Source organism: Dreissena polymorpha, chromosome 16 (assembly GCF_020536995.1).
Source record: "Dreissena polymorpha isolate Duluth1 chromosome 16, UMN_Dpol_1.0, whole genome shotgun sequence".
NCBI classification, from domain to species: domain Eukaryota; kingdom Metazoa; phylum Mollusca; class Bivalvia; order Myida; family Dreissenidae; genus Dreissena; species Dreissena polymorpha.
This window is the reverse complement of record NC_068370.1, coordinates 36,749,175-36,776,407: the sequence shown is the minus strand read 5'-3', so window position 1 is coordinate 36,776,407 and position 27,233 is coordinate 36,749,175. Positions and strand designations below refer to the sequence as shown.

The following is a 27,233-nucleotide window of genomic DNA, read 5'->3' as shown; positions in this document are numbered from 1 at the left end:
TACAATAATAACAACGATATACCGGGTATTGGAATATTGATTATAGAGTTTGTTTTGGGTCCTCAGCAGCAGCAGCATTCATGCCAGCACTTGTTCTTCGATGTTGAAAAGAAAGACACGTCATCTATTTATTAACAGAAGTTGAATAGAGCGACGTGTGCTATTTTTTCCCCAAAAAGGTAGCCTGATGATATTGTCTTACTAGAATAGTGTTTTAAGCTTTTGTCTTCAAATATACATTTTGTAAATGAATGCATCAAATTAAAACCTTCATATTGGGGTAATTAACCATTTTCAAACAGAAAAACACATTCAGTTAGATTTGTTGATTAATTTTCGCTCAGACACATCTGCTGCATTCTACACTAGTCCATATAAATAGACTCCCAGAGCCTTTGAAAGTTTGATAATTTTTGCTATGGCGGCTCTGGCAGTCCATATGCACCCCTTCATAAACATGGGTGCAGTTCAGTGCAGCGAATCCTTGCGCTTTACTAAACAGACGTCGTTCGAGACAAATTGAGGAAAATAATGAATAAACTTCATAAACATGTTAAATTTACCTAAATGACAACCTACGGATGTTATCCTTTGCATGCACCCTATAAAAACACGACGATGTTTCAACACACTTTTCTCGCTGACATGGTCATGTTTAAATTTGAAACAGTGTATTCTGTATCGAATACCACATCGTTATCGACTTTATAGGCTGGAGCACATAACCCGACGTGCAAAATATTGGTGTACTGCGACCTAACCAATATTGCGTCAATTTTCCAATATGGCGGATACAGCGTACAAAACAAAATCTAATTCAATAAAATCAATTATTTCTTGCTTTAATGGTACCATTTAGATAAGTTTGTGGTTTAATAAGTTCTTGCAGCTTCAGTGTTCCTTAACCCTTGCATTGTTGATAACATTTTGCACCCATGGACAAGAGAGAGCGCATTGCAACTCTCAGCCTAAGCTGAGAGTTGAATTATTGCAACTACATTCTACACCTGCTCAGCATTCATTTTTTTTGTTGTGATGGTACTGTTTACCAATGTATTAATGAGTAAGGTGTTGAAATGCTTTTTCCCCTCATTTTGGTTGTGCTTGTACTTATGTTCAAGCGTAGTGATGTTAGTAAAACAATATATTAGGAGCGCATGCTTGTGTTGTCATCACAAGAGCATCGTTTTAAATGTAAACAAATTTATCAGAAGACGCTCGATATGAGGGAACAGTACCATACTTATGTTAATTTTTCATAGTGTAGAATAAATCACCACGTAAATCATGCAATTATTAGCTTTTTGCAAATTTTGCAGTGACACATTATTCATGGCAAAATAAGAATTAAGTGCTAAAATTAGTTTCAATTGAGTGTTTTGGTCCTATAATTTTCTAACTAAAACTCTGTATGTCATCGAACTCCAGGTGATATTTGGAATTGTAACTTAAATTTTTAAAGAAATGCATAACAACTGGAGACAAGGGGGTTAAGGTTCGATCCCCATTGTGTAAGCGTTCTTTAGATCCCCCAAAAGACAACAAGTACTGGTTCTACCTTGCAAACAGACTCAAGAGTATTTCAATAAGCCTAAGGTTTTCAATCCAATCATGCTTAAGTAAATAGGTTTAAATTGAAAGAAGTGAATTTGTGTGTTTCCTTGTCAGCCTTGTTTAAATGTGTTCACTATTACACAACTATTGCAGTAGGATATTCTTCGACTGATATTGAATTTAGTTTAATTATAATCTGTTGGCATATGAACATTTTTTCAGATGACCAAGGATGCAAAAAGTGCTGCTACAATACGACGGAGAAAGAAATGCAACAGTTTTATTGATTTTGAGCGATTCAAAAGCAGCAGAGCTTCGTCACCTCATGAGCAAATTCGTCAGAATCCAGAAGACCATGAGAGCTATCTGTTTGATGATGAAATTTTAGGTCCACTGATTGTCAAGAAGATTATGTCTTCAGAAAAGTCTTTATTTTTTGCCCTTATTTGCATAAGAATTGTTAACTCTTTACTGATTCAAACAAGCTTTGTTCCGGATGAATACTGGCAATCAATTGAAGTTGCACATCATATGGCTTACGGGTAAGCACTTACCACATCATCAATATGGTATCATTTAAAGTGTATTTTTTCCAAACCAACAAACAAACCAGTATGAAAACATCAGAATACCCCCGGTAATTATAAAAGTTAAGTCTGCATGGTACACAATGACTGATTACGGTAATGTTAAAGATCACTGGAGACTCTCCAGAGCCTGTCACCCATTGTCCACTTTGGCTTTTCACAACAAATAATAATAATGAATATAATGAACATGCTCATGTTGAACTTTTGGGATAATCTTTTATCTATTGTCTGTCATCCGTTGTACGTCGTAAGGTGTACAAATATATCTTGTAAATACTTAACCTTAAGGTTAAAAACTAGGCCACAAGTTAAAATTGAAAAAAACAGATTTTTCATACTCTAGAGGCCAAGTATATTGTCCAATTTTCATGAAACATTGTCAGAACAATTTGTCCCAATTACACCTGAGTAGAGTTTGAATCTGTGTCAGACTGAGTCAAAAGCTGGGTCACTAAGTAAGATGAAAGAAAAAGCTTGAAACAGAAATTTTTATGTCACCCGGTATAAACTGAAGGACATATTGTTTTTGCCCTGTCTGTTGGTTTGTTTGTTGTTTTTTTGGATTGTTGGTTTGCATCAAACTTCACCATTTGCCATAACTTCTGCAATTTTGAAGATAGCAACTTCATATTTGGCATGCACGTGTTTCTCATAGAGCTGCACGTTTTGAGCGGTGAAAAGTCAAGGTCATCTTTCAAGGTCAAATGTCTAAAATATGGGTCAAAATTGTAAAACTTTAACATTTGCCATAACTTTTGCAATATTGTAGATAGCAACTTCATATTTGGCATGCATGTGTATCTCATGGAGCTGCACATTTTGAGTGGTGAAAGGTCAATATCAAGGTCATCCTTCAAGGTCAAAGGTCAAATATATGGGGGGACATAGTGTTTCACAAACCTTGTTCAAGCTCTAGATTTCACATTTTTGGTCAAATCATCATGATGGTCAGAATATTTTTTCTAATGATATCTATGCCAGGTTTGTAAATGGTGCATGTCTGCTAAAAAAAATGGCAGCCAGGTAGCGGGAAGATTACTTACATGGTTATAGTGAAACCTTGTTAATGTTCTTCAAGTACCGTTTTGAGTCCAATCATCATGAAACTCTGTCAGAACATTTTGTTCTTTTCACATGTTAGCCAAGTTTGAAAACAGTTGCAATCAGTTAAAATACATTTTCACCAGTGTGCATGGTAGTTTTCCTTGTATGGCTATAGAGAAATCTTGAAGTAATTTGTTAAATCTATTCTTCATCAAACTTGGTCAAAACATCCCCTCAATGAGTTCTACCTACTGGTACCTAGCTACTTTCAAATTGATACCTCTGATAGTTTTTTTGATATAGTACAGACAAAAATACTTATGGGTACACACCTCAATAAAGGGAGCAAGAGTTATGGTTGTTGAGCACTGAACATTCACTTAATGAGATCTACCTATTAAGTGTCAATTTGAAAACTCATTTAGTAAGATATGCTGTGAACTAAGTTTGAGTACAAATGTAGGACAAAATGAAAATGGCATGTACACAACTTAATATCAAGAACAATGCGGGCAAGTTTGAATGTTGTTCATGGGAAACTGTAGTAGAACTTTGCCTGACAAATTTGTGTCAATGAACAAACAGGCAGACGTCTATGGCTTGAAAGCTTGATTAAACAACAAACACTTCAACATGCTTTTGCATTATATTCCATTTAAACTTTATATATGTGTTGCGTGTCAAAAAATGTGGCCTGTTGCCAATGCTAAATGTCCAGTTATACTTTAATAAAATAAAGCACTGTTTGTGTAGTCAAAAGTATGACAATACTTATTAAAATAGAAAATTGGGATAGATTGGGTACTGTTATCTGTAGTTACTTTTTATGCCCCCGGTAGGGTGGCATATAGCAGTTGAACTGTCCGTCAGTCAGTATGTGTGTATGTTTGTATGTCGGCCTGTCTGTCAGTCCGAAAATACATTATCATTGGCCATTACTTTTTCACTATTGAAGATAGCAACTTGATATTTGGCATGCATGTGTATGGTATCTCTGCTATCTCATGGAGCTGAACATTTTGAGTGGTGAAAGGGGAAGGTTGAGGTCATCCTTCAAGGTCAAATGTCAAATATAGGGCGTCTGTCCGTCCGAAAACTTTAACATTGGCTATACATTTTTCAATATTGAAGATAGCAACTTGATATTTGGCATGCATGTGTATCTCATGGAGATGCACATTTTCAGTGGTGGAAGTTCAAGGTCAAGGTCATCATTTAAGGTCAAATGTCAAATATATGGCGTCTGTCCATCCGAAAACTTTTACATTGGCCATTACTTTTTCCTAATCGAAGATAGCAACTTCATATTTCGCATGCATGTGTATCTCATGAAGCTGCACATTTTGAGTGGTGGAAGTTCAAGGTCAAGGTCATCCTACAAGTTCAAAGGTAAAAAAAAAAGAAGTTCAAAGCGGCGTTCTCATGAAGCTGCACATTTTTAGTGGTGGAAGGTCAACGTCATCCGTCAAGGTCATCCTTCAAAGTCAAAGGTCAAAAAAAAATCAACGCGGCGTTATCATGAAGCTGCACATTTTGAGTGGTGGAAGTTCAAGGTCAAGGTCATCCTTCAAGGTCAAGGTCATCCTTCTAGGTCAAAGGTCAAAAAAATTATCAAAGCAGTGTTCTCATGAAGCTGCACATTTTGAGTGGTGGAAGTTCAAGGTCAAGGTCATCCTTCAAGGTCAAAGGTCAAAAAATATATTTATTTTTTTCAAAGCGGCGCAATAGGGAGCCGAGTGTTTCTGACAATTACATCTCTTGTTCTTAAAAGTATTGTTTACGTAAACAGGTATGGATGCATGAGCATGCCAGACTACAATATGTTGATTTGAAAATGTATTTTTTTCTTGTTTCAGATATGGTTATAAAACATGGGAATGGAATAACGGTCTTAGAGGCTATTTATATCCAAGTATTTTTGCCATTTTCTACAAGATTTTGGCAATACTGGGAATGGATAACAGAGTCATGTTGGTAAGTTAACGGCGCTTATTGAGGTACATGTGTTTAGTAACAAATCGTGATTTCAATTCCTAAAGACAAATTTCTGTTAGCTTTTTATGCCGCCGGTAGGGTGGCATATAGCAGTTGAACTGTCCGTCAGGCAGTATGTGTGTAAGTCAGTCTGTCCGTCCGTCCGAAAATAACTTTAACATTGGCTATACATTTTTCACTATTGAAGAAAGCAACTTGATATTTGGCATGCATGTGTATCTCATGGAGCTGAACATTTTGAGTGGTGAAAGGTCAAGGTCATCCTTCAAGGTTAAATGTCAAATATGGCGCCCGTCCATCCAAAAACTTTAACATTGGCCTTAACTTTTTCACTATTGAAAATAGCAACTGGATATTTGGCATGCATGTGTATCTCATGGAGCTCAACATTTTGAGTGGTGAAAGGTGAAGGTCAAGGTCATCCTTCAAGGTCAAATGTCAAATACAGCGTCCGTCCATCCAAAAACTTTAACATTGGCCATAACTTTTTCACTATTGAAAATAGCAACTGGATATTTGGCATGCATGTGTATCTCATGGAGCTGAACATTTTGAGTGGTGAAAGGTGAAGGTCAAGGTCATCCTTCAAGGTCGAATGTCAAATATATGGCGTTTGTCCGTCCGAAAACTTTAACATTGGCCATAACTTTTTCAATATTGAAGATAGCAACTTGATATTTGACATGCATGTGTATCTCATGAAGGTGCACATTTTGAGTGGTGGAAGTTCAAGGTCAAGGTCATCCTTCAAGGTCAAAGGTAATTTTTTTTTTTAATCAAAGCGGCATTCTCATGAAGCTGCACATTATGAGTGGTGGAAGATCAAGGTTAAGGTCATCCTTTAAAGTCAAAGGTCAAAAAAAATATTCAAAGGGGCGCAATAGGGGGCATTTGTTTCTGACAAACACATCTCTTGTCTTGTTGATTCAAAGGTCAGTGGTTCAATCGCAGTTGAAGTTATCCATTTTACCTTTTTATGTCCACCAGTATAAACAAGGGGACATATTGTTTTACCCTGTCTGTTGCTTTGTTTGTTTGTGTATTTGTTTGTTTGCATCAAACTTTAACATTTGTTATAACTTTTGCAATATATTTTTTTTTAAACCTTCCATTGGGAATTTTCAGCTCCCCTTTGGGAAATATATATACTTTTTTCCATTGGGAATGGGTCCGGTTACCGGACTCGATTTAAATGGAAAAAAACACTGGTAAATGTCATCCTTCAATGTCAAAGGTCAAACATATGGGTCAGATCGCTCATTTAATGTACACTTTGCTATATTTAACATACCAACTTGGCAACTTGTTATTTGGCATGCATGTGTACCACATGGAACTGCACATTTTGAGTCATGAAAAGTCAAGGTCAAGGTCATCCTTTTAGGTCAAATGTCAAACATATGGGTCAAAATCCCTCATTTAATGTACACTTTTGCAATATTGAACAAACCAACTTGGCAACTTGCTATTTGGCATGCATAGGTACATCATGGAGCTGCTCATTTTCAGTGGAGAAAGGTTAAGGTCAAGGTCATCCTTCAAGGTCAAATGTCAAACATATGGTTGATAATCGCTGATTTAATGTACACTTTACCTATATTAAACATAGCAACTTGGCAGCTTGCCAATTGGCATGCATGTGTACCTCATGGAGCTGCACATTTTGAGTGGTCAAAAGGTAAAGGTCATCCTTCAAGGTCAAAGGTCAATTAAATGGGTCAAAATCTGCATTATTGAAGATAGCAACTTCATATTTGGCATGCATGTGTATCTCATGGATCTGCACATTTTGAGTGGTGAAAGGTCAAGGTAAAGGTCATCCTTCAAGGTCAAATATATTGGTCAAAATTGCTTATAAATTCTCATATGCATATGTATCTCATATAGCTGAACATTTGTATTTGTTATTTGGTAAGGTCAGGTCAAGGTCACCCATCAACTTCAAAGGTCAAGTTCTTGTACAAGCTTAAATACTTCAACTTTGGCCAAATTTTTCAACCGTTTAAGGTAGCAACTTTATATTTGTCATGCATGCAGAGTGAAAAGTCAAGGTCATCCTTTAAGGTCAAAGCTCAAATATACGGGTCAAAATGATTTTTTGTGTAAAAAAAATTGTGTAAACAATTGCATGATATGCTATTTAGCAATTATTATTACAAAATGTCACTCTTGCTTATAAATGCCTGGTATTTTGGGCTGGAGTCTTTAATCTTTCACAAAATTTTGTCATTATCATGTTTGTCCTTTGCATTGACTGGTGGGCATAGTGTTTCACAAACACATCTTGTTTTTTCTTAAATTCCATCTTGTACTATACTTCAGCTTCTTTATATCAACGTTTACGTATATCAAATTCAATTATTTAATGACAAACTAAACAACCCCCAAAATCTGAGAACAAGTCCATTTAACACAAGAACTTTCAAGCTGGTCTTTACAGTGAACTGAATAGAAACTGTAAACAAGGTCTTAAGCAACACAATATCATTATCTTCTAAGTGAAATTAAAATCTAATTTTTAATTAGCTAATTTTTTAGTTTTATTATTATTCAGTTATCTAAAAAAGACTTGCACAATATTAAACTGAGAAAGCAAGAAAGAAGATTTAGTTTTCTGTATGACATGTGAAGTGTTCGGTATTTTCAGATCAAGTTTCCCCGCATCATTCAAGGAGTGATAGCAGCCTGTGGAGACCTCTACCTGTACAAGTTGTCCTGGCTACTCAGTGACCGCGCCACTGCCCAGTGGGCATTGTTCTGTCAGATGACTAACTGGTTCATGCTCTATTGTTCCACTAGGACTCTAACAAACAGCACTGAGACAGCAATTGTAACTGCTGCACTATATTACTATCCATGGCCGTTGAAAGTGACCACACAGTAAGAATGCAGAATTCTTTTCAAAACATTAAAATTTGCATGCTGGGAAATTTGTCTTCTGCTAAAACGTCGTCTGCTGAATTTCTAAAATTAGCATTTTCTTCAGAATAGCAAACAGTTTTGATCCTGATGAGACGCTACGTTCTGTGGCGTCTCATCTGGATCCAAACTGTTTGCAAAGGCCTTCAAAATTCGGTTCCCGCACTGAAAGGGTTAAAATTTGTTAATTAAAGTTATTTTTTTACATGGTCATGGGATTGAGATTTACATTTACACTTAAAAGCAAAGTGCTTATAGTAAGCTTTTGTGGTTACTTTTGTCAGTCTTGCCTCTGACTCATGTGTGGTCAACATTGACCTCATTAAGGCTCAAGCTGTCACATTTTTTGCCCGATCTTAATGAACCTTTGTCAGAGTTGTAGTATTTTGCGCCTTATATCATACTGGGTCCTCTAGTTTGCTCAAATCATGGCACTGTCCTGGGGGGAGCTGTTGTCGCTTACCTGTATATTATAAAAAATTACAAAATCTAAAATGAAACTGGAGAAAGGCTCAAGAACCTACTGTTACTTGGACAGTTCTCATAGTCCCTGCAAAATCTTCAATACACATGTAGATCATTAAAACATTACCACCTTTCTTGAGATCACTAACTTTATAACTCATGTGCTGTTCCCTTATCATGTGCAATGTTTAAAATTACCCTTCATAACTCAAGATTATTCACACCTCTTGTGTAGAGATTGTCTGACAGGGACAAATGATTGCCATGTGTACTGAACACAAGTAAATTAAAATAATCTTATTATCAATAAATACAAAATTGTATCCTCATTCTTTTATTAAATGTATTATCTTTTATTCAGTATATAATAGCATAGCTTCAACCATTGGTATAATACTGACAACTTAACAGATTTTGTGCAATTTTTATCATCCATAAGTTGAAAATTTATACTGAACATTGTAATATTTATGTCTCTAACTTAAAATAACGCTGGCAGTTAAACATGTTTGTGAAATTTTCCAGCTTATTTATGTTGACACCTTTATTACTCAAGACATTTAATTACTCAAGCATTTCTGTCATCCCCATGCAACCTCGAGTTGAAAAAGTTTTACTCCTTTGATACTGCAAGCCCCAGAGGTTTGGTACTTGGCATGTAACATTGGGAATGAAAGATTGTTCAAACCATACCATGTCAGTGTCCTGACAAGGCTGCAAATTTGCAATTTTAGTACTTAATTTTCGTATATGTCACATACAAATTGTTCACAAAGAAATTTATATCATGCACAACAGTTCAGAGGATGAATTTCCCAAAAAGCAAAAAAACATACAATCAGGGAGAAATATTCATTTTCTTTAAGAGAACAAAGTACTACAGATTCATATCTGCTTTCTGCTTTGTTAAATGCCTGTCATACATCATTCGTTTCTGAGTCTAGTGACAAAGTGGGGTATCAGTGTTCTTCTGACACATTGTTAGTCGAGATAAACTTTATTTGTGTAATAACTTTGAAAATCTTCTCTGGTCCTCCACAAAATTTATCTCCAGGTTACGAATTGGACACTCCTTTAAACCTACATGTGTCTTTGTACTCATATTTCTGTTCCTAATGTACCAACACAACTGGATCGTTGAGGCAAATATATATATAGAAAATAACATGTAAAGATGTAAAGAAACATATATAGATACTGGTTCTTTGCAACAGAAACAGTATATTCTAGAAGTATTATGCTGCTGTTGACTAGTTGTTGTGTTGTGTTCAGGCAGTCAGTGAGGAGGTTCCTGTCTCTGGCGGCCTTGTCCATCCTCGTACGGCCCACAGCGGCCATCATCTGGATCCTCATGTGTGCCTGGCATCTTCAGACCAACACACACAGGCTACCTGCTACACTCAAGCACTACTTTCTTGTTGGGTAAATACTGACTCAGAAAAGAATGTGTTTGTGATATAAAAATTACCATATCAGTTAAAGACTTAAGTTGTACTCTAAGTAAATGGACATTGTTAAACAAAGTATTGTTTGGTCAAGTTGAGGCTGAGTGTGAATCTTATTTAATTAAGTGCATAAAGTGCGAATCTTATTGTATAAAATGTCTTTTCTAAAAAGAAAACCCTGTGTTAACCCTGCTCATGCCAGTGGTTTGTGTTTTACAGCCCAGTAACCTTGCTGCTGTCAGCCGCACTTGACCGTGTGTTCTATGGAGAGTGGACCTGCGTGCAGTATAACTTCCTCAAGTTCAATGTCCTAGGGGGTGGGGGCTCCTTCTATGGCACCCATCCTTGGCACTGGTATCTCACACAGGGCTACCCAGTCATCATGGGTCTGCACGTGCTTCCATTTCTACTTGGCATATGGAGGGCAAAAAATAAAGTTCCACTTCTGGTTATAATCTGGACCATCTTTATATACAGGTACATGCTTATTGTTAGAGCAATGTGCCCACCCTTGTCTACTTTGAGGCACTTGTATGACATTATGCACTTTCATTGTTGTGGTGTTTGCCATTTTTAGCTCGATTATTATATATGAAATACATATAGTGGAGCTATCCTACTCACCCTGGCGTCGGCGTTTCCGTGCCGTTTCCGTTAGCGTGCAAATGTTAAAGTTTTCGTACTACCCCAATTATTTTGATTGTCCCTTGACATATTGCTTTCATATTTTGCATACTTGTTTACCAACATGACCCCAACCTATAAACAAGAGCAGACAACTCTATCAAGCATTTTGTTATAATTATGGCCCCTTTTCCACTTAGAATATGCAGCAAATGTTAAAGTTGGCGTACTACCCCAAATATTTTCAATGTCCCTTGACATATTGCTTTCATATTTTGCATACTTGTTTACTATCATGACCCCAACCTATAAACAAGAGCATACGACTGTATCAAGCATTTTGACAGAATTATTGCCCCTTTTATACTTAGAATATGCATATTATTGATAAATCTATGTTAAACTTTGCGTACTACCCCAAATATTTCCTATATCCTTTGACTTATTGCTTTTATATTTTGCAAACTTGTTAACCAATATGACCCCAACCTATAAACAAGAGCAGACAAATCTATCAAGCATTTTGTCATAATTATGGCCCCTTTTCCACTTAGATAATTGAACATTTTGCTTAAATTGCCATAACTTCTTTATTTATTGTCACATTTTATTATCACTTTGACAAAACAACACTTACCTGATTACGACAATGGATTCCCCCCTCCCAAACAATACCCCAGGCCCCTACCCAGAATCCCTCCCCCCCCCCACCCCCAATTTTTTTTTTAAACATCATCTTATAAATTACCCCCCCCCCCACATTATACCCCCTTCTCCCCCCCCCCCCCTACTCCCCCCCTACCCCCCAAAACAATTTTATTTTCCTTTTTTTATTTTTGAAAGATCGTCTAATAAATGACCACACCCCACATTATACCCCCTCTCAACCCCCCCCTCCCAATTTTTTTTTCCTTTTTTATTTTTGAAAGATCGTCAAATAAATTATTAAATATGATCAATTTCCCAATGATGGCTTACATTATACTGTCAAGCACTCAAATAGTCGAGCGCGCTGTCCTCTGACAGCTCTTGTTAGCTCACCTTAGCACAAAGAACTCTAGGTAAGCTATTTTAATCACCATATGTTCTGATTACTTTAGGCAAGCTATTGTGATCACCATATGATCGTTGTACTCTAGGTAAGATATTGTTATCACTATATGTTCTGCATACTCTAGGAAAGCTATTATAATCACCATATGTTCTGAGTACTCTAGGTAAGCTATTGTAATCACCATATGTTCTGAGTACTCTAGGAAAGCTAGTGTAATCACCATATGTTCCGAGTACTCAAGGAGTTATTGTGATCACCATATGTACTGAGTACTGTTGGTAAGGTATTGTAGTCATCATATCTTCTGTGCACTCTAGGTAAGCTTTTGTAATCACCATATGTTAGGAGTACCATAGGTAAGCTATTGTAATCACCATATGTTTTGTGTACTCTAGGAAAGCTAGTGTAATCACCATATGTTCCGAGTACTCAAGGAGTTATTGTGATCACCATATGTACTGAGTACTGTTGGTAAGGTATTGTAGTCATCATATCTTCTGTGCACTCTAGGTAAGCTTTTGTAATCACCATATGTTAGGAGTACCATAGGTAAGCTATTGTAATCACCATATGTTCTGTGTACTCTAGGTAAGTTATTGTAATCACCATATGTTCTGAGTACTCTTTGTAAGCTATTGTAATCACCATATGGTTTGAGTACTCTAGGTAAGCTATTGTAATCACCATATGTTCTGAGTACTCTTTGTAAGCTATTGTAATCACCATTTGGTTTGAGTACTCTAGGTAAGCTATTGTAATCACCATATGGTCTGAGTACTCTATGTAAGCAATTGTAATCACCATATGTTCTGAGTACTCTAGGTAAGCTATTGTAATCACCATATGTTCTGTGTACTCTAGGTAAGCTATTGTAATCACCATATGGTCTGAGTACTCTATGTAAGCAATTGTAATTATCATATGTTCTGAGTGTTCTAGGAAAGCTAGTGTAATCACCATATGTTCTGTGTACTCTAGGTAAGCTTTTGTAATCACCAAATGTTCTGTGTACTCTAGGTGAGCTATTGTAATCACCATATGTTCTGTGTACTCTAGGTGAGCCATTGTAATCACCATATGTTCTGTGTACTCTAGGTGAGCCATTGTAATCACCATATGTTCTGTGTACTCTAGGTGAGCTATTGTAATCACCATATGGTTTGAGTACTCTAGGAAAGCTAGTGTAATCATCATATGTTCTGTGTACTCTAGGTGAGCTTTTGTAATCACCAAATGTTCTTTGTACTCTAGGTGAGCTATTGTAATCACCATATGTTCTTTGTACTCTAGTTAAGATGTTGTGATCGCCATATGTTATTAGTACTCTAGATAAGCTATTGTAATCACCATATGTTCTTAGTACTCTAGTTAAGCTATTGTAATCACCATATGTTTTGAGTACTCTAGGTAAGCTATTGTTATCACTATATGTTCAGAGTGTTCTAGGTAAGCTGTTGTGGTCACCATATGTTCTTAGTACAGTAGGTAAGGTATTGTAATCACCAGATTTTCTGTGTACTCTATGTAAGCTATTGTAATCACCATATGTTCTGAGTAATATAGGAAAGCTATTGTAATCACCATATGTTTTGAGTACTCTAGGTAAGCTATTGTAATCACCATATGTTCTGAGTACTCTAGGTAAGCTATTGTAATCACCATATGTTCTGTGTACTCTAGGTAAGCTATTGTAATCACCATATGTTCTGAGTACAGTCGGAAAGCTATTGTAATCACCATATGTTTTGAGTACTCTAGGTAAGCTATTGTAATCACCATATGTTCTGAGTACAGTAGGTAAGCTATTGTAATCGCCATATGTTCTGAGTACTCTACTCTCTAGGTAAGCTTTTGTAATCACCATATGTTCTGACTATCTTGGTAAGCTATTGTGATCACCATATGTTCTTTGTACTCTAGGTAAGCTATTGTAATCACCATATGTTCTGAGTACAGTAGGTAAGCTATTGTAATCACCATATGTTCTGACTATCTTGGTAAGCTATTGTAATCACCATATGTTCTGACTATCTTGGTAAGCTATTGTGATCACCATATGTTCTGACTATCTTGGTAAACTATTGTAATCACCATATGTTCTGACTATCTTGGTAAGCTATTGTAATCACCATATGTTCTGACTATCTTGGTAAGCTATTGTGATCACCATATTTTCTGACTATCTTGGTAAGCTATTGTAATCACCATATGTTCTGACTATCTGGTAAGCTATTGTAATCACCATATGTTCTGACTATCTTGGTAAGCTATTGTGATCACCATATGTTCTGACTATCTTGGTAAGCTATTGTAATCACCATATGTTCTGACTATCTTGGTAAGCTATTGTAATCACCATATGTTCTGACTATCTTGGTAAGCTATTGTAATCACCATATGTTCTGACTATCTTGGTAAGCTATTGTAATCACCATATGTTCTGACTATCTTGGTAAGCTATTGTAATCACCATATGTTTTGACTATCTAGGTAAGCTATTGTAATCACCATATGTTATGAGTACTCTATGTAAGCTATTGTAATCACCATATGTTCTTTGTACTCTATGTAAGCTAGTGTAATTACCATATGTTATGAGTACTCTAGGTAAGCTATTGTAATCACCATATGTTCTGTGTACTCTAGGAAAGCTAGTGTAATCACCATATGTTATGAGTACTCTAGGTAAGCTATTGTAATCACCATATGTTCTTTGTACTCTATGTAAGCTAGTGTAATCACCATATGTTCTGAGTACTCTATGTAAGCTATTGTGATCACCATATGTTCTTTGTACTCTATGTAAGCTTTTGTAATCACCATATCGAGGGGTGAAAGCAAAAGGACTCTAACTGATATTTTTTCACAAAATGACTTTTTTGTATATTTTGTATCGCCACACCCATGCCCATCATGTACTAAACTCTCTTAGTTCCAGGCACTAAAATAAAAACTAAAATTGAAATTTGTCGTAAAGCTCTAAGTGAAATTATATATATTTTTAGTGTGAAAAGGTTCTATCTGCAGTGAAGTGCTACTTAGAGCTCTTTTTTATTCAGGTGGTTGATGTTAAGAAACATTCTAAATGAAACTTTTAGCAATAATTGAGGAATATATTTACCGAAAAATGAATTTGTATTTTGAAGACCTCTAGAACAGATAATATTTTGTAACTGATACAAACTAAGAGAAAATATTGATAATATAATTCTCTTAGACCTTTTTCGCACTGAAAAATATGTGTATTTACACATTTTCTTGAATGCTTTTTTTCATGTACAACACTAATAATTAACTTTTTTTGACAATTTAATAAGCACTATATTGCAATTTAACATTCTGTTTTATTTATACATGTATATTTTTTAACTGTAAAGCTTACTGAAAAATTAGTAACGTAATTGCAGAAAAGCTAGTATAATTTGAAATGAATTTCAAAGAGATGTGAGCCTTGTTTTGAGCTCAACCTAAGTTATTAATGTAAAATATATTGTTTTAGAAAACAAAAAGAATTAAAACATTAAGGTGATTAGTACCTAGATTGTTGTATCCAACATCATAGAAAGTTAAACATTATAGTCACGATAAATAAATATTTAACAACATAACAGCAATTTGGTTGATATTGTGGTATTAACCAACACTAATTTATTTCTGAGGTGAGGTGTGAATTAGTTTGTCAACTAGTTACTTTTCTGGAAAGAAATGAATTTGTAAGAAAATAAACAGTGAATCAGTAGGCTACCTTTGTGGTGTGATGTGATTTGGTTTGCAAGTGTGCTTATGGATGTAGATCAGTTAATTTCCATTCAGGAGTGATGTGATTTGGTTGGAATCTGTGTCAGTGGTATGTTAATCAGTTAGTTTCAATTTTGTTGTGATGAGATTTGCTAAGTATATGTATCTGTGCCAGTGGATGTTAATCAGTTAATCAGGCATTTCCCCAGGCTTTTGGCCAGGCACAGCGGTAAGGCAGCATGGAAGGGAGTTGATGCCCATTTCCCGTGTAGATTTATATATATTTATTGTTCTAACTGAAAATCTTTATTACTTAAGAGCTATTAAAAGACATTTTTGTTATCTTTTTATTTGTTTTTACTGAATTTATTTCATCTTAGTCCTCTATTATAATATTTAGTAACAAACAAAAAGACATGATCGGAAAAACAAGCGCCGCGGCAAAATTGATTTTTACGTCCAGGCACCGCGGACCCGCTGTGCTTAAACTGCCTGGGGAAAAGCCTGAGTTAATGTCCATTCTGGAGTCATGCGATTTGCTTGGTATCTGTGTCGGTGATTGTGAGTCAGTTAGTTTTCATTAAGTAATAATAAAATAGAAAAACTGTTTTTGAGTAAAGTTTGGATTAATGTATTGCACTGAAAGTTATGTTAGTATAAAGCTTACATGCAAACCTTACTTAAAAAAAGACTACTCAGTTGCATTTACATGTGTCTTTTGTTGTTAAGCTTAAACAGTGTTCAATACATTAAAATGATGCTTCATATTTAGGAAAAATTAATTGAGAAGAACTTTGAGCAAGATATCAGCTTTTTGTAATAGTTTAGTTATTGCACTTGGTTTAATTATCTTCCTTTGTTTTTGTCTAAAGCATTAATCTGTTACTTTTAAGGGGCTGCACATTTATAGATTGATGGATCTCATTAGGGAGAAGTGCAGTTCTTAACCCTTTCCCCATCAGAAGCAAAGTGAAAATGCAAAAAGCATAAAACCAGAACAGTTTGCGAGTAAAAAGCCGTCTGTTAAGGTTTTATGCTGTTTACTGCTCATCAGTACCTCATGGTTCGAAATAAAGCCTTTAAAATTTAAATCTAGCAAGAAAGGTCTTATATTTAATTTGATTTTCTAATAGACTACAGATGCGTCAAAATGCGTATCTAAGTGGTAAAAGGTTAAGAGCAGTTGCTCTTACTTCATAATTATCTAGTAACTTCTCTTAATAACTTTTTTTCATGCGTAAATTTTCCGTTCCCTTTTCATAAAAAATTGCGTGTCAAATGGTCTGTTGATGCGTCTTGTGTGTAGTGTTGGGCCCTGCGTGCTTGTCACCTTCGCTTTCAGCCTATACCGCTGGCTAGCCCTGTGCGAAAATGAAGCTGAAGTGCGTAAGTCTTCACTGCCAGTACATAGCCTCTCTACAGACAAGTCCTATGTAGTGCCTCCTAGTGGCGACACACGTCAACTTAGTACCTCGCGGCCTCAGGCTGAACTACAGGGACTCGGAGGTGGTCTGCCCCCAGACATGCGGCATGCCAGGCCCACCGGCATATGGAAATGCCCTGATGCCCATGAACAGACCCCCAGCCAAAGGGTAAAATGGCCCCTGTGTTCCCAGGGATATAAGGTTCCCCGCCTACAGGGTTAAGTAGGAAACCACTGCCTTGTGGTTTGTCGTTGGATCGGCAAAGGCTAAGGGTGAGGTAACCCCGACAGAAAACCTAGGGAGTTGAAATCGGAGACGTTAGGCCATTGGCACTCCCTTAACAAACCATGACGTCATGTACATCGCTATGTCTACACAATCAACCGGTGTTACTCGATGTGGTGCTGAGTCTCTGAGATCCCACCAGGGAGATTCAGTGCCGGGCTCTGAGCCTCGACAGAGTCCACCCACAGCTACTGGGGGTCCCTCCTTCATTCCACAACAAGCCAAGAGAAGAGGAGGAAAGAAAGCTGGCTACAATAAGCCTATGAGGAGAAAAGACCAACATCATCCTTTCAAGGTGATGCATTGGAACGCAGAAGGAGTCTTTAACAAAAAGACAGAGCTAGAACATATCCTTCATGAACAGGACATAAATGTCTGCTGCATTCAGGAAACTCATCTGCAGCCAGCGAAATCCTTCAAGGTCAGAGGATACCAGAGTTTCCGATGTGACAGAGAAGGCAGAAAGAAAGGAGGCATCCTGACATTAGTCCGGAACAACATCAATGTAGTCCAGACTAAAACGCATATGGATGACTCTGAATTCCAGGTTCTGAGTCTCAGGAAGAACGATTTCAATCTGAAGCTTGTGAATCTCTACTCTCCAAATGACAAAGCTATTTCCCTAGACAGTATCCCAACAGAAGAATCTAACTTCATTGTTGTTGGCGACTTCAACAGTCATTCACAAAGCTGGGGATATGACCACATGGACCGACGCGGAGAGGAAGTGGAGAACTGGCAAGATGAAAACAAGCTTAATCTTATCAACCAGCCTGAAGATCTGGCAACTTTCTACTCTAGGAGATGGCACACAACGTCGACCCCTGACTTAGCTTTCTGCACTGCAGATATCCAAGGGCATATCAAGAGAGAAGTCTGTGAACAACTAGGAGGAAGCGACCATCGTCCAGTTCACCTCATCATAAACCATTCTACCTCTTCATCCTCAAGCATCCCCAGATGGAACTACAAGAAGGCCGACTGGACCTTATACAAACGTCTGAGTGATGACCTCTGCAGAGATATCAGAGTGGATGGTAGAGATATAAACAAAGTTGTGAAAGACTTCAATGCATGCATACTAAACGCAGCACAGAAGGCGATACCACGTGGGGCCAGAAAAGACTACAAGCCATACTGGAGTAGGGAGTTGGAAGACCTCCAGACTAAGTTGACAGAAGCCAGGGTGGAAGCAGAAAGCAACCCCTCACAAGAAAGCAACCTCTCACTACAGCGAGCCAAGGCCAAATTCCTGCGGCACAAACTTGAAGCCCAGAGAAAGAGCTGGAGAAACAAAACAGCATCACTCAACCTGGAGCGAGATGGCCGTAAGCTGTGGAGGTTAACGAAACAGCTGAATGACGATGAAGTCCAAGCGAGAGGCTCAGTAACTCTGGAAGAGAATGGAGAGCTGCTGACAGGCAAACAAGCGGCAAATGTCTTTGCCAGCAACTACAAAGATGTCAGTGACATTCCTGTCAGTAGAGAGAGACAGAGAGAAGTAAGAAGAGAACAAAGGGACAGGAAAACAGATGATGTGACATCAGACCGCATGAGCCAAAGCCTGACCCTGCACGAACTACAGACAGCAGTCAGGCAGCTGAAATTAAAGAAGTCTCCAGGACCAGACAATGTGACCAATGAAATGATCACCCATCTAGGCAGTTCAGCAATGCACAAACTCCTAGACATCTTCAACCACAGCTGGACACAAGGCCAACTTCCCCAAGTCTGGAAAGAGGCCATTATGATACCTATCCACAAGAAAGGCAAGGATCCGAAGCAGGCTGGAAGCTACCGTCCAATAAGCCTCACTAGCTGTGTTGGGAAGACGATGGAGAGAATTGTAAATGCACGCCTTAAATGGTATCTGGAGACGAACGACTTACTTGCAAAACAACAAGCTGGATTCAGGCAATTCCACTCCACCGAGGACCAGACTACCTACCTGGCACAAGAAATTGAAGATGCTTTCCAGGAACAGAAGGTTGTCCTGACAGCATGGATAGACCTTCAAAGGGCCTTCGATAAAGTCTGGACTGACGGACTCCAAGTCAAACTGATGAGGAATGGAGTTGGAGGAAACATGCTGAAGTGGATCAAGTCCTATCTATTCAATAGAAGGGCAAGAGTAAGCTTGAACCAAAGAAGCAGTAAGAAGTTCCTTCTACGGCACGGTGTCCCACAAGGAGGAGTCCTGTCCCCGACGCTCTTCTTACTCTTCATCAACGATCTTGTGTCTGAATTGCCAAGGGGAGTGAAGGCGGCACTTTATGCTGATGATCTTGTGTTATGGTGCAAAGAAGAGCATGCCACCACAGCCACATACAGAATGCAAGAAGCAATAGACAAACTTACCGCATGGGCTGAAGACTGGTGTGTAATGATCAACAAAGAGAAATCATCCACCACACTATTCACATTGTCATCAAAACAGAAAGCAGGGACGGTGAGAATGGGAGACACTCCTATGACTGAAGCAGACGAGACCACGTACCTGGGAGTCACCTTTGACAAGAGGCAAACGTGGAAGCCACACCTCATGAAAGCAGAAGGAAAGGCCCGAAGAAAACTTGCAATGATGCGAAAGCTTGCGGGAACTACATGGGGGGCAAATGAGCACATACTCAAGACAGTCTATCAAGGCACAGTGAGACCCCAACTAGAGTATAGTTCCCCCACATGGTCTTCCACAGCCAAATCCAATCGCCAGGCTCTGGATAAAATCCAGAACCAAGCTCTGCGCATCATGACAGGAGCAACCAAGTCCACACCAATTGCCTTCATGGAAAAGATAACAGGAATACAACCACTTCAAGAAAGAAGAGATGTCAAAATCCTGCTTCAGACAGAGAAGTATAAATGTCTAACGGATCACCCCATGTCAGCCAGAGTTAAAGGGTACACCAAAAATCGGATCAAGCGTAGCAGCTTTGTACACGAAGCTAAGAAGCTGGACAAGGCCTATGCAACGGATCTGACCATCCCCACCACTCCGCTTGGTCAAGAAGACATCATAGATCCATTACAAAATGACCTGTAAAATGTTGCAGTAAGATCCAGTGTTCCTCACCTACAGCCAGGTAAACAAGAGGATGAGCATATCAGAAAGAGCCTCACACTTGCCATGATCGATGACGAATACCCAAGAGAGGCATGGACTCATGTCTACACAGACGGTTCTGCCACTAGAGCAGTCATAAATGGAGGTGCTGGCATCGTCATTCTGTACCCATCCGGAAAACGAGAAACACATCATGCAGCAACCGGAACACACTGTAGCAACTACAGAGCAGAGACTTTAGCCCTCATGAAGGCAGTGTCAATGATTGAAGACTCGACCGAAGATGTCAACTCGATAGTCTTCTTTACAGATGCCATGTCTGTATTAGAAGCCCTGACCAACAACAAGGTTCCTCAGCTTGCAAATGCCTTACAAAGAATCAGCACCAACCTAAACGTGACCCTCCAGTGGATCCCAGCACACTGTGGAGTGGCCGGAAATGAAGATGCTGACCAACTGGCAAAACAAGGTGCTCAGTTAGATCAGCCACCTGTGCAAGTAAGCTACAAGGAGAAAGTTACCATCATTAAATCACTTACCCGGCCAAGACAAGAAGCAGATGCATATCATCTCCTAAGCAGGGCAGAGCAAGTGATAATGGTCAGACTCCGATCAGGGCACAACCGACTCAATGCACACATGCATAAAAAAATACAGACTGGCCCCGTCACCGACCTGTCCGTGTGGCACAGAAGACCAAACAGCTGAACACATCCTCCAAAGATGTAAACGTCACGACCAGGAGCGAGCAACAAAGTGGCCCCAGGACACAACCCTCCATCAGAAACTGTATGGAGATGTGGATGACCTGAGACGGACCACATCATTTATTGAAGAAACTGGTGTGATCGTGTAGAGCGAACGCCAAGAAGAAGAAGATAAAAAATTGCAATATTTTTTTGAAATTTCATAGATATTTGGTAAGGGATTGAAACAAGTTTTTAATGAAAAGAATACAAGTAGAAAACAGTATTCATCTGATTTCACTAAAATGAATATGAGATTTATTTCAACTGAGTACATATATACTTTACATTAAGACTTCACCTGGGATATTATCGGTGGCTGGGGTCACATTAAGACTTCACCTGGGATATTATCAGTGGCTGGGGTCACATTAAGACTTCACCTGGGATATTATCGTAGTGGCTGGGGTCACATTAAGACTTCACCTGGGATATTATCGTAGTGGCTGGGGTCACATTAAGACTTCACCTGGGATATTATCATAGTGGCTGGGGTCACATTAAGACTTCACCTGGGATATTATCATAGTGAGTACATATATACTTTACATTAAGACTTCACCTGGGATATTATCATAGTGGCTGGGGTCACATTAAGACTTTACCTGGGATATTATCATAGTGAGTACATATATACTTTACATTAAGACTTCACCTGGGATATTATCGTAGTGGCTGGGGTCACATTAAGACTTCACCTGGGATATTATCGGTGGCTGGGGTCACATTGAGACTTCACCTGGGATATTATCGTAGTGGCTGGGGTCACATTGAGACTTCACCTGGGATATTATCATAGTGAGTACATATATACTTTACATTAAGACTTCACCTGGGATATTATCGTAGTGGCTGGGGTCACATTAAGACTTCACCTGGGATATTATCGGTGGCTGGGGTCACATTGAGACTTCACCTGGGATATTATCGGTGGCTGGGGTCACATTGAGACTTCACCTGGGATATTATCGTAGTGGCTGGGGTCACATTGAAGGTCACTGTAAAATGTTGGTTTAACACATTCCGAGTTGCTATGGAAATAATTTATCTATTTATATACTGAAACTTCATAGTTACATGGATTCTACTGAGAAACTAATATTACATGTCAGAGGCACATTTTTGTGAATCTGCTCAACCACGAAATCAAAAGTTTAACAATTGTTTACATCCAAGGTTTAGTATCAGACACATTAACAACATGTACCAATTCAAGATCCAATTAATATGCTCTATTTTTTTCTGACTTGGTTGAGATCAAGATCACCATTTATAAAAACGAAAAAATTGTTTCTGATAAAAATATGCAGAATTAATTGATGCATTGTAATGCAATCAAATTTTCTAAAAGCTGAGATGTACTTAGCATACAAATTTTCAGTTATGAGAAATCTGTTATTATTGTCCCCTACCGGTATAACCGGAGGGGACTTATGGTTTGCGCTCCGTCTGTAAGTCTGTCCGTCACACTTTTCTGGATACTGCGATAACTTCAAAAGTTCATCATATTTTTTCATGAAACTTGAAACATGGATAGATGGCAATATGGAGATTATGCGCGTCATTTAATTTTGTTCCTATGTCAAGAATTCTGAATTGCTATGGCAACAAATATTTATACCTCACCTGTCACGAAGTGACATGGTCAGCTTATGTGACAGTGTGATGTCCAGCGTTCGTATGTGCATGTGTCATTCGACAATTTGTTTGTGTAGACAGTAGAGGTCAGTTTTCATCCGATCTTTATAAAATTTGGTCAGAATGTTTATCTTGATGAAATCTGGGTTGGGATTGTATTTGGGTCATCAGGGGTCAAAAACTAGGTCACTAGGTCAAAAACTAGGTCACATAATAGGTCAAATAATAGAAAAACCTTGTGTAGACAATAGAGGTCACAGTTTTCATCCAATCTTTATGAAATTTGGTCAGAATGTTTATCTTGATGAAATCTGGGTTGGGATTGTATTTGGGTCATCTGGGGTCAAAAACTTGGTCACAAGGTCAATAACTAGGTCACATAATAGGTCAAATAATAGAAAACCTTGTGTAGACAATAGAGGTCACAGTTTTCATCCAATCTTTATGAAATTTTGTCAGAATGTTTATCTTGATGAAATCTGGGTTGGGATTGTATTTGGGTCATCTGGGGTCAAAAACTTGGTCACTAGGTCAAAAACTAGGTCACATAATAGGTCAAATAAACGAAAACCTTGTGTAGACAATAGAGGTCACAGTTTTCATCCAATCTTTATGAAATTTGGTCAGAATGTTTATCTTGATAAAATCTGGGTTGGGATTGTATTTGGGTCATCTGGGGTCAAAACTAGGTCACTATGTCAAATAATTGAAAGATCATCAACAATTTGTTTGTGTAGACAGTCGAGGTCTCAGTTTTCATCCAATGTTTATGAATTTGGTCAAAATGTTTATCTTGATGAAATCTGGGTTGGGATTGTATTTGGGTCATCTGGGGTCAAAAACTAGGTCACTAGGTCAAACACTAGGTCAAATAATAGAAAAACCTTGTGTAGACAAAAGAGGTCGCAGTTTTCATCAAATCTTTATGAAATTTGGTCAGAATGTTCATCTTGATAGAATCTGGGTTGGGATTGCATTTGGGTCATCTTGGGTCAAAAACTAGGTCACTAGGTCAAATAATAGAAAAACCTTGTGTAGACAATAGAGGTCACGGTTTTCATCCAATCTTCATGAAATTTGGTCAGAATGTTTGTCTTGATAACATCTGGGTTGGTATTTTTTTTGGTCATCTGGGGTCAAAAACTAGGTCACTAGGTCAAATAATAGAAAAACCTTCTGTAGACAATAGAGGTCACAGTTTTCATCCAATCTTTATAAAATTTGATCAGAATGTTTATCTTGATGAAATCTGTGTTTGGATTGTATTTGGGTCACCTGGGGTCAAAAACTAGGTCAAATATTAGAAAAACCTTGTGTAGACAATAGATGTCACAGTTTTCATCCAATCTTTATGAAATTTGGTCAGAATGTTTATCTTAATGGAAACTGGGTTGGGATTGTATTTGGTTAGTCAGGTGAGCAAATCAGGGCCATCTTGGCCCTCTTGTTTTTTTACTGACAATGGTGGAGTTTCACTGGTAGGGGACAATATTGCTAGGTAATCTCTTGTTTCATACCTGATACAATGTGTATTTCAGCTGCCTGGCACACAAGGAGTTCAGATTTCTGATGCCAATACTACCATTAAGCTTTCACTACTGTGGCTTGTTTTTCCAAAACTACTGCAAGAAACCAAAACTGAAAAAGCAACTGATTAAAAAAGATGTTCAAAACACTTTGTGTTCTGATAAGAAGGAAAATGTCCTTATAAGTAATCCAACCAAAAATTCTACAATATCCAGTGAAGAACCTGAAGACAACAAAGATAATACTTCAGGAGTCAATGAAAAGACACTTCAACAGAAAGACGTTTCTGACATGGCCGAAGCGTCACGAAAACAGAATGCAGTTCATAAAGCACATTTATTTAGAGCTAAATTACTTGTCATATTTCTTTTACTCATAAACATTCCAGCAACAATGTACTTTAGTTTGATCCACCAACGAGGGACCATTTATGTCATGAAGTTTTTGCATGATGTCAGTTATGAGCAACATACAGACGTCTTATTTCTGATGCCATGTCATTCTACACCTTACTATAGGTAAATTATTATTTAGCTTTAGTTATGGTATGTGACTTGTTTTTAATGTCTAAGGAACAGTATTGGCCTATGGATATCCCACTGATTAATTGTATAAGTTAGTTACATGTTACAATACCCGGTCATTCTCATGAACATACTTGATAATGGACGCTTAATACACTATGTGAAACTATCTTGTTCTTAGATAGTTAGAATTTTTATGCCCCAGAAGGAGGGAATATAGTGATGGCACTGTCTGTCTTGTCTATCCGTCACACTTTGCATTTAGGTTTTGAAAAATGCTCATAACTTCTATGTCGCTTCAGACGTAACCTTCATATTTGAAATTCATGTGTATATGGACAGGGCCTTTCCTTACGCACAAAATTTTTGACCCCTGTGACCTTGAACTTAGGGTCCGCGTTTAGGTTTCGAAATCTGCATAAAGGTTTCGAAAAATGCTCCTAACTTCAAAGTGTTTTTCGGGGGGTTTTTTTTGGTGTCTTCCAGTCTTCCAAATTTTGTTGTAGAGCTTCTTGATTGATTCAATCTATATAATAACTAGAAAATATCCATGTTTGTGCCACCCCTCAACATGGGTATAATTCAGTTCAACGGTCTATCAGTCAGTCAGTTATTGCTGGGATGTTTGATTAATAGAACATTATACTAAGCAAATTATCTTGGAAACGGTTTGATCAATGCTCATGCACATTTGGTATGGTGGTTACTGGGGAAGAAAGGAGTAGTATCAATGATTTTGAGGTCAGCAAATCACAGTTCAAGGTCGCAGGGGTTTGTAACATAAAGGTTTCAGTACAAATAACATCAAGAGCACCGCATAACTGGTGCCATGCTCGGCTTCAAAAGCTTGTCAGAATATTTTTTTTAGAGGTCACAGTGACCTTGACCTTTGACCTAGTGACCCAACAAGAGATGTGTTTGTCAGAAACACAATGCCCCCTACTGCACCACTTTGAAATAAAATTTCTATTTATCATTTGGCAGGTATAGACATCATCTCCCTTAAAAGCTTTATTACTTTCCTTGGATTTTGTCCAATCCAACCGCCGGGGGGGGGGGGGGGGGGGAGGTCTGTAGACAGTCAAAAATGACCAAGTCAGACATCACTGACAACCAAGGCCTGTGGTTTATCAAAGAGATCATAGCCAGAGTTCATCATGTATGTATGGACAAAAGTCCACTGGTATTTAATGAAAACTAGCATTCACAAATTAGAACAGGTAAGAAATGATAATTATATCAAGAGATGTGTCCGTCAGAAACACAATTCCCCCTTTTGCGCCGCTTTGAAATAAAATTGCTATTTATCATTTGGCAGGTATATAAATCATCTCCTTTTAAAGCTTATTACTTCCCTTGAATTTTGTCCAATCCAACCGAGGGGGGAGGGTCTCACAGTCAATTATGACCATGTAAGACATCACTGACAACCAAGTCCGCACTGGCTAATCAGGGACGGAACTTTCCGCCTAAACTTGATTTTCGGTAAGGAGGGACTTCCTTGAAACTAAAAATACCATAAAAGCGTAAAGTGTAGTCCCTGATTAGCCTGTGCGGACTGCACAGGCTAATCTGGGATGACACTTATAGCACATGCATTATGCCCAGTTTTCTCAAAACATGACACATATGTTTAACACATATCTCTTGTTTGCTTTCAGTTACCTTCACAGAAATATCAGCATGCGATTTCTTACATGTGAACCAAACTTGAAACAAGAAGACAACTATGTGGATGAAGCCGATGCATTTTACAGAGATCCAGTATTGTGGCTGAAGTCCCAATATGCTGCAACAGCTGCACCATGGCCATCACATTTAGTATATTTCAACTCCTTGCAAAACGAGTTGAGTCAGTATTTACTGCAGAATGGCTACAAGGATTGTGCTAGTCTATTTCACACACATTTACCAGAGGGCAGAGTGGGCAGTCATGTAATCGTTAGCTGTAGATAGCATTTGTATTGGTATAACACCATGCCAATATACAGAATACAAACGGACCAGGTGGTTTTCCAGTGTTCCAATTTATATAAGGTTTATGGAAAATTAACAATATTCATAAAGATTATGCTTATTTTAATATATTATTTTTTATACGAATTCATTTATGCAATATATATGTTGACACTATTAACATTATGTGCTTCACTTGGTATAAAATGCCCAAAAAGTATTTATGCTTGAAGGCTGAACATTTACAAGTGTTTGAACCATTGTGTGAACTTTACTTTCATATTTTGATTGGGATGCTTTTGATAGAAATAGAGTTATGGCCCTATTTATCCATTGCAAAAAATGTTTAAGGATATAGAAATGAATGGCATTGTCTCACTGTTCTACGCACAACTGCGCAAACAGATATCACTTCTAGTGTGTTTATAAGTTTTTTTCACTTCTAGTGTGTTTATAAGTTTTTTAAAAATTGACGTAGTTTTTACAAATGACAAAGTATTGAAATCAAGGTCAAGGGATACATGATATAAATGTTCTAATGTAGACTCATGAATATTCAACTATAACGTGGCCTCAAGATATGGGTAATAAATGAGCCCTCTTGAGTGTTCACAAGCTTTTCTATGAATTTGACATAGTGA

At 37.9% G+C, this 27,233-nt stretch overlaps 1 protein-coding gene across 1 annotated transcript; it reads left to right on the top strand.

Annotated features, from left to right (window-relative positions):
* On the top strand, positions 1 to 27,028 carry LOC127862883 (GPI mannosyltransferase 3-like). Its single transcript, XM_052402136.1, has 8 exons — positions 1 to 179; positions 1,777 to 2,096; positions 5,045 to 5,162; positions 7,831 to 8,063; positions 9,840 to 9,989; positions 10,232 to 10,489; positions 24,124 to 24,630; positions 26,298 to 27,028. Exons 2-8 carry the CDS (start codon positions 1,777 to 1,779, stop codon positions 26,590 to 26,592), a joined length of 1,881 nt encoding a protein of 626 aa, XP_052258096.1. The 5' UTR covers positions 1 to 179; the 3' UTR covers positions 26,593 to 27,028.
* The last annotated feature ends 205 nt before the right edge of the window (positions 27,029 to 27,233 follow it).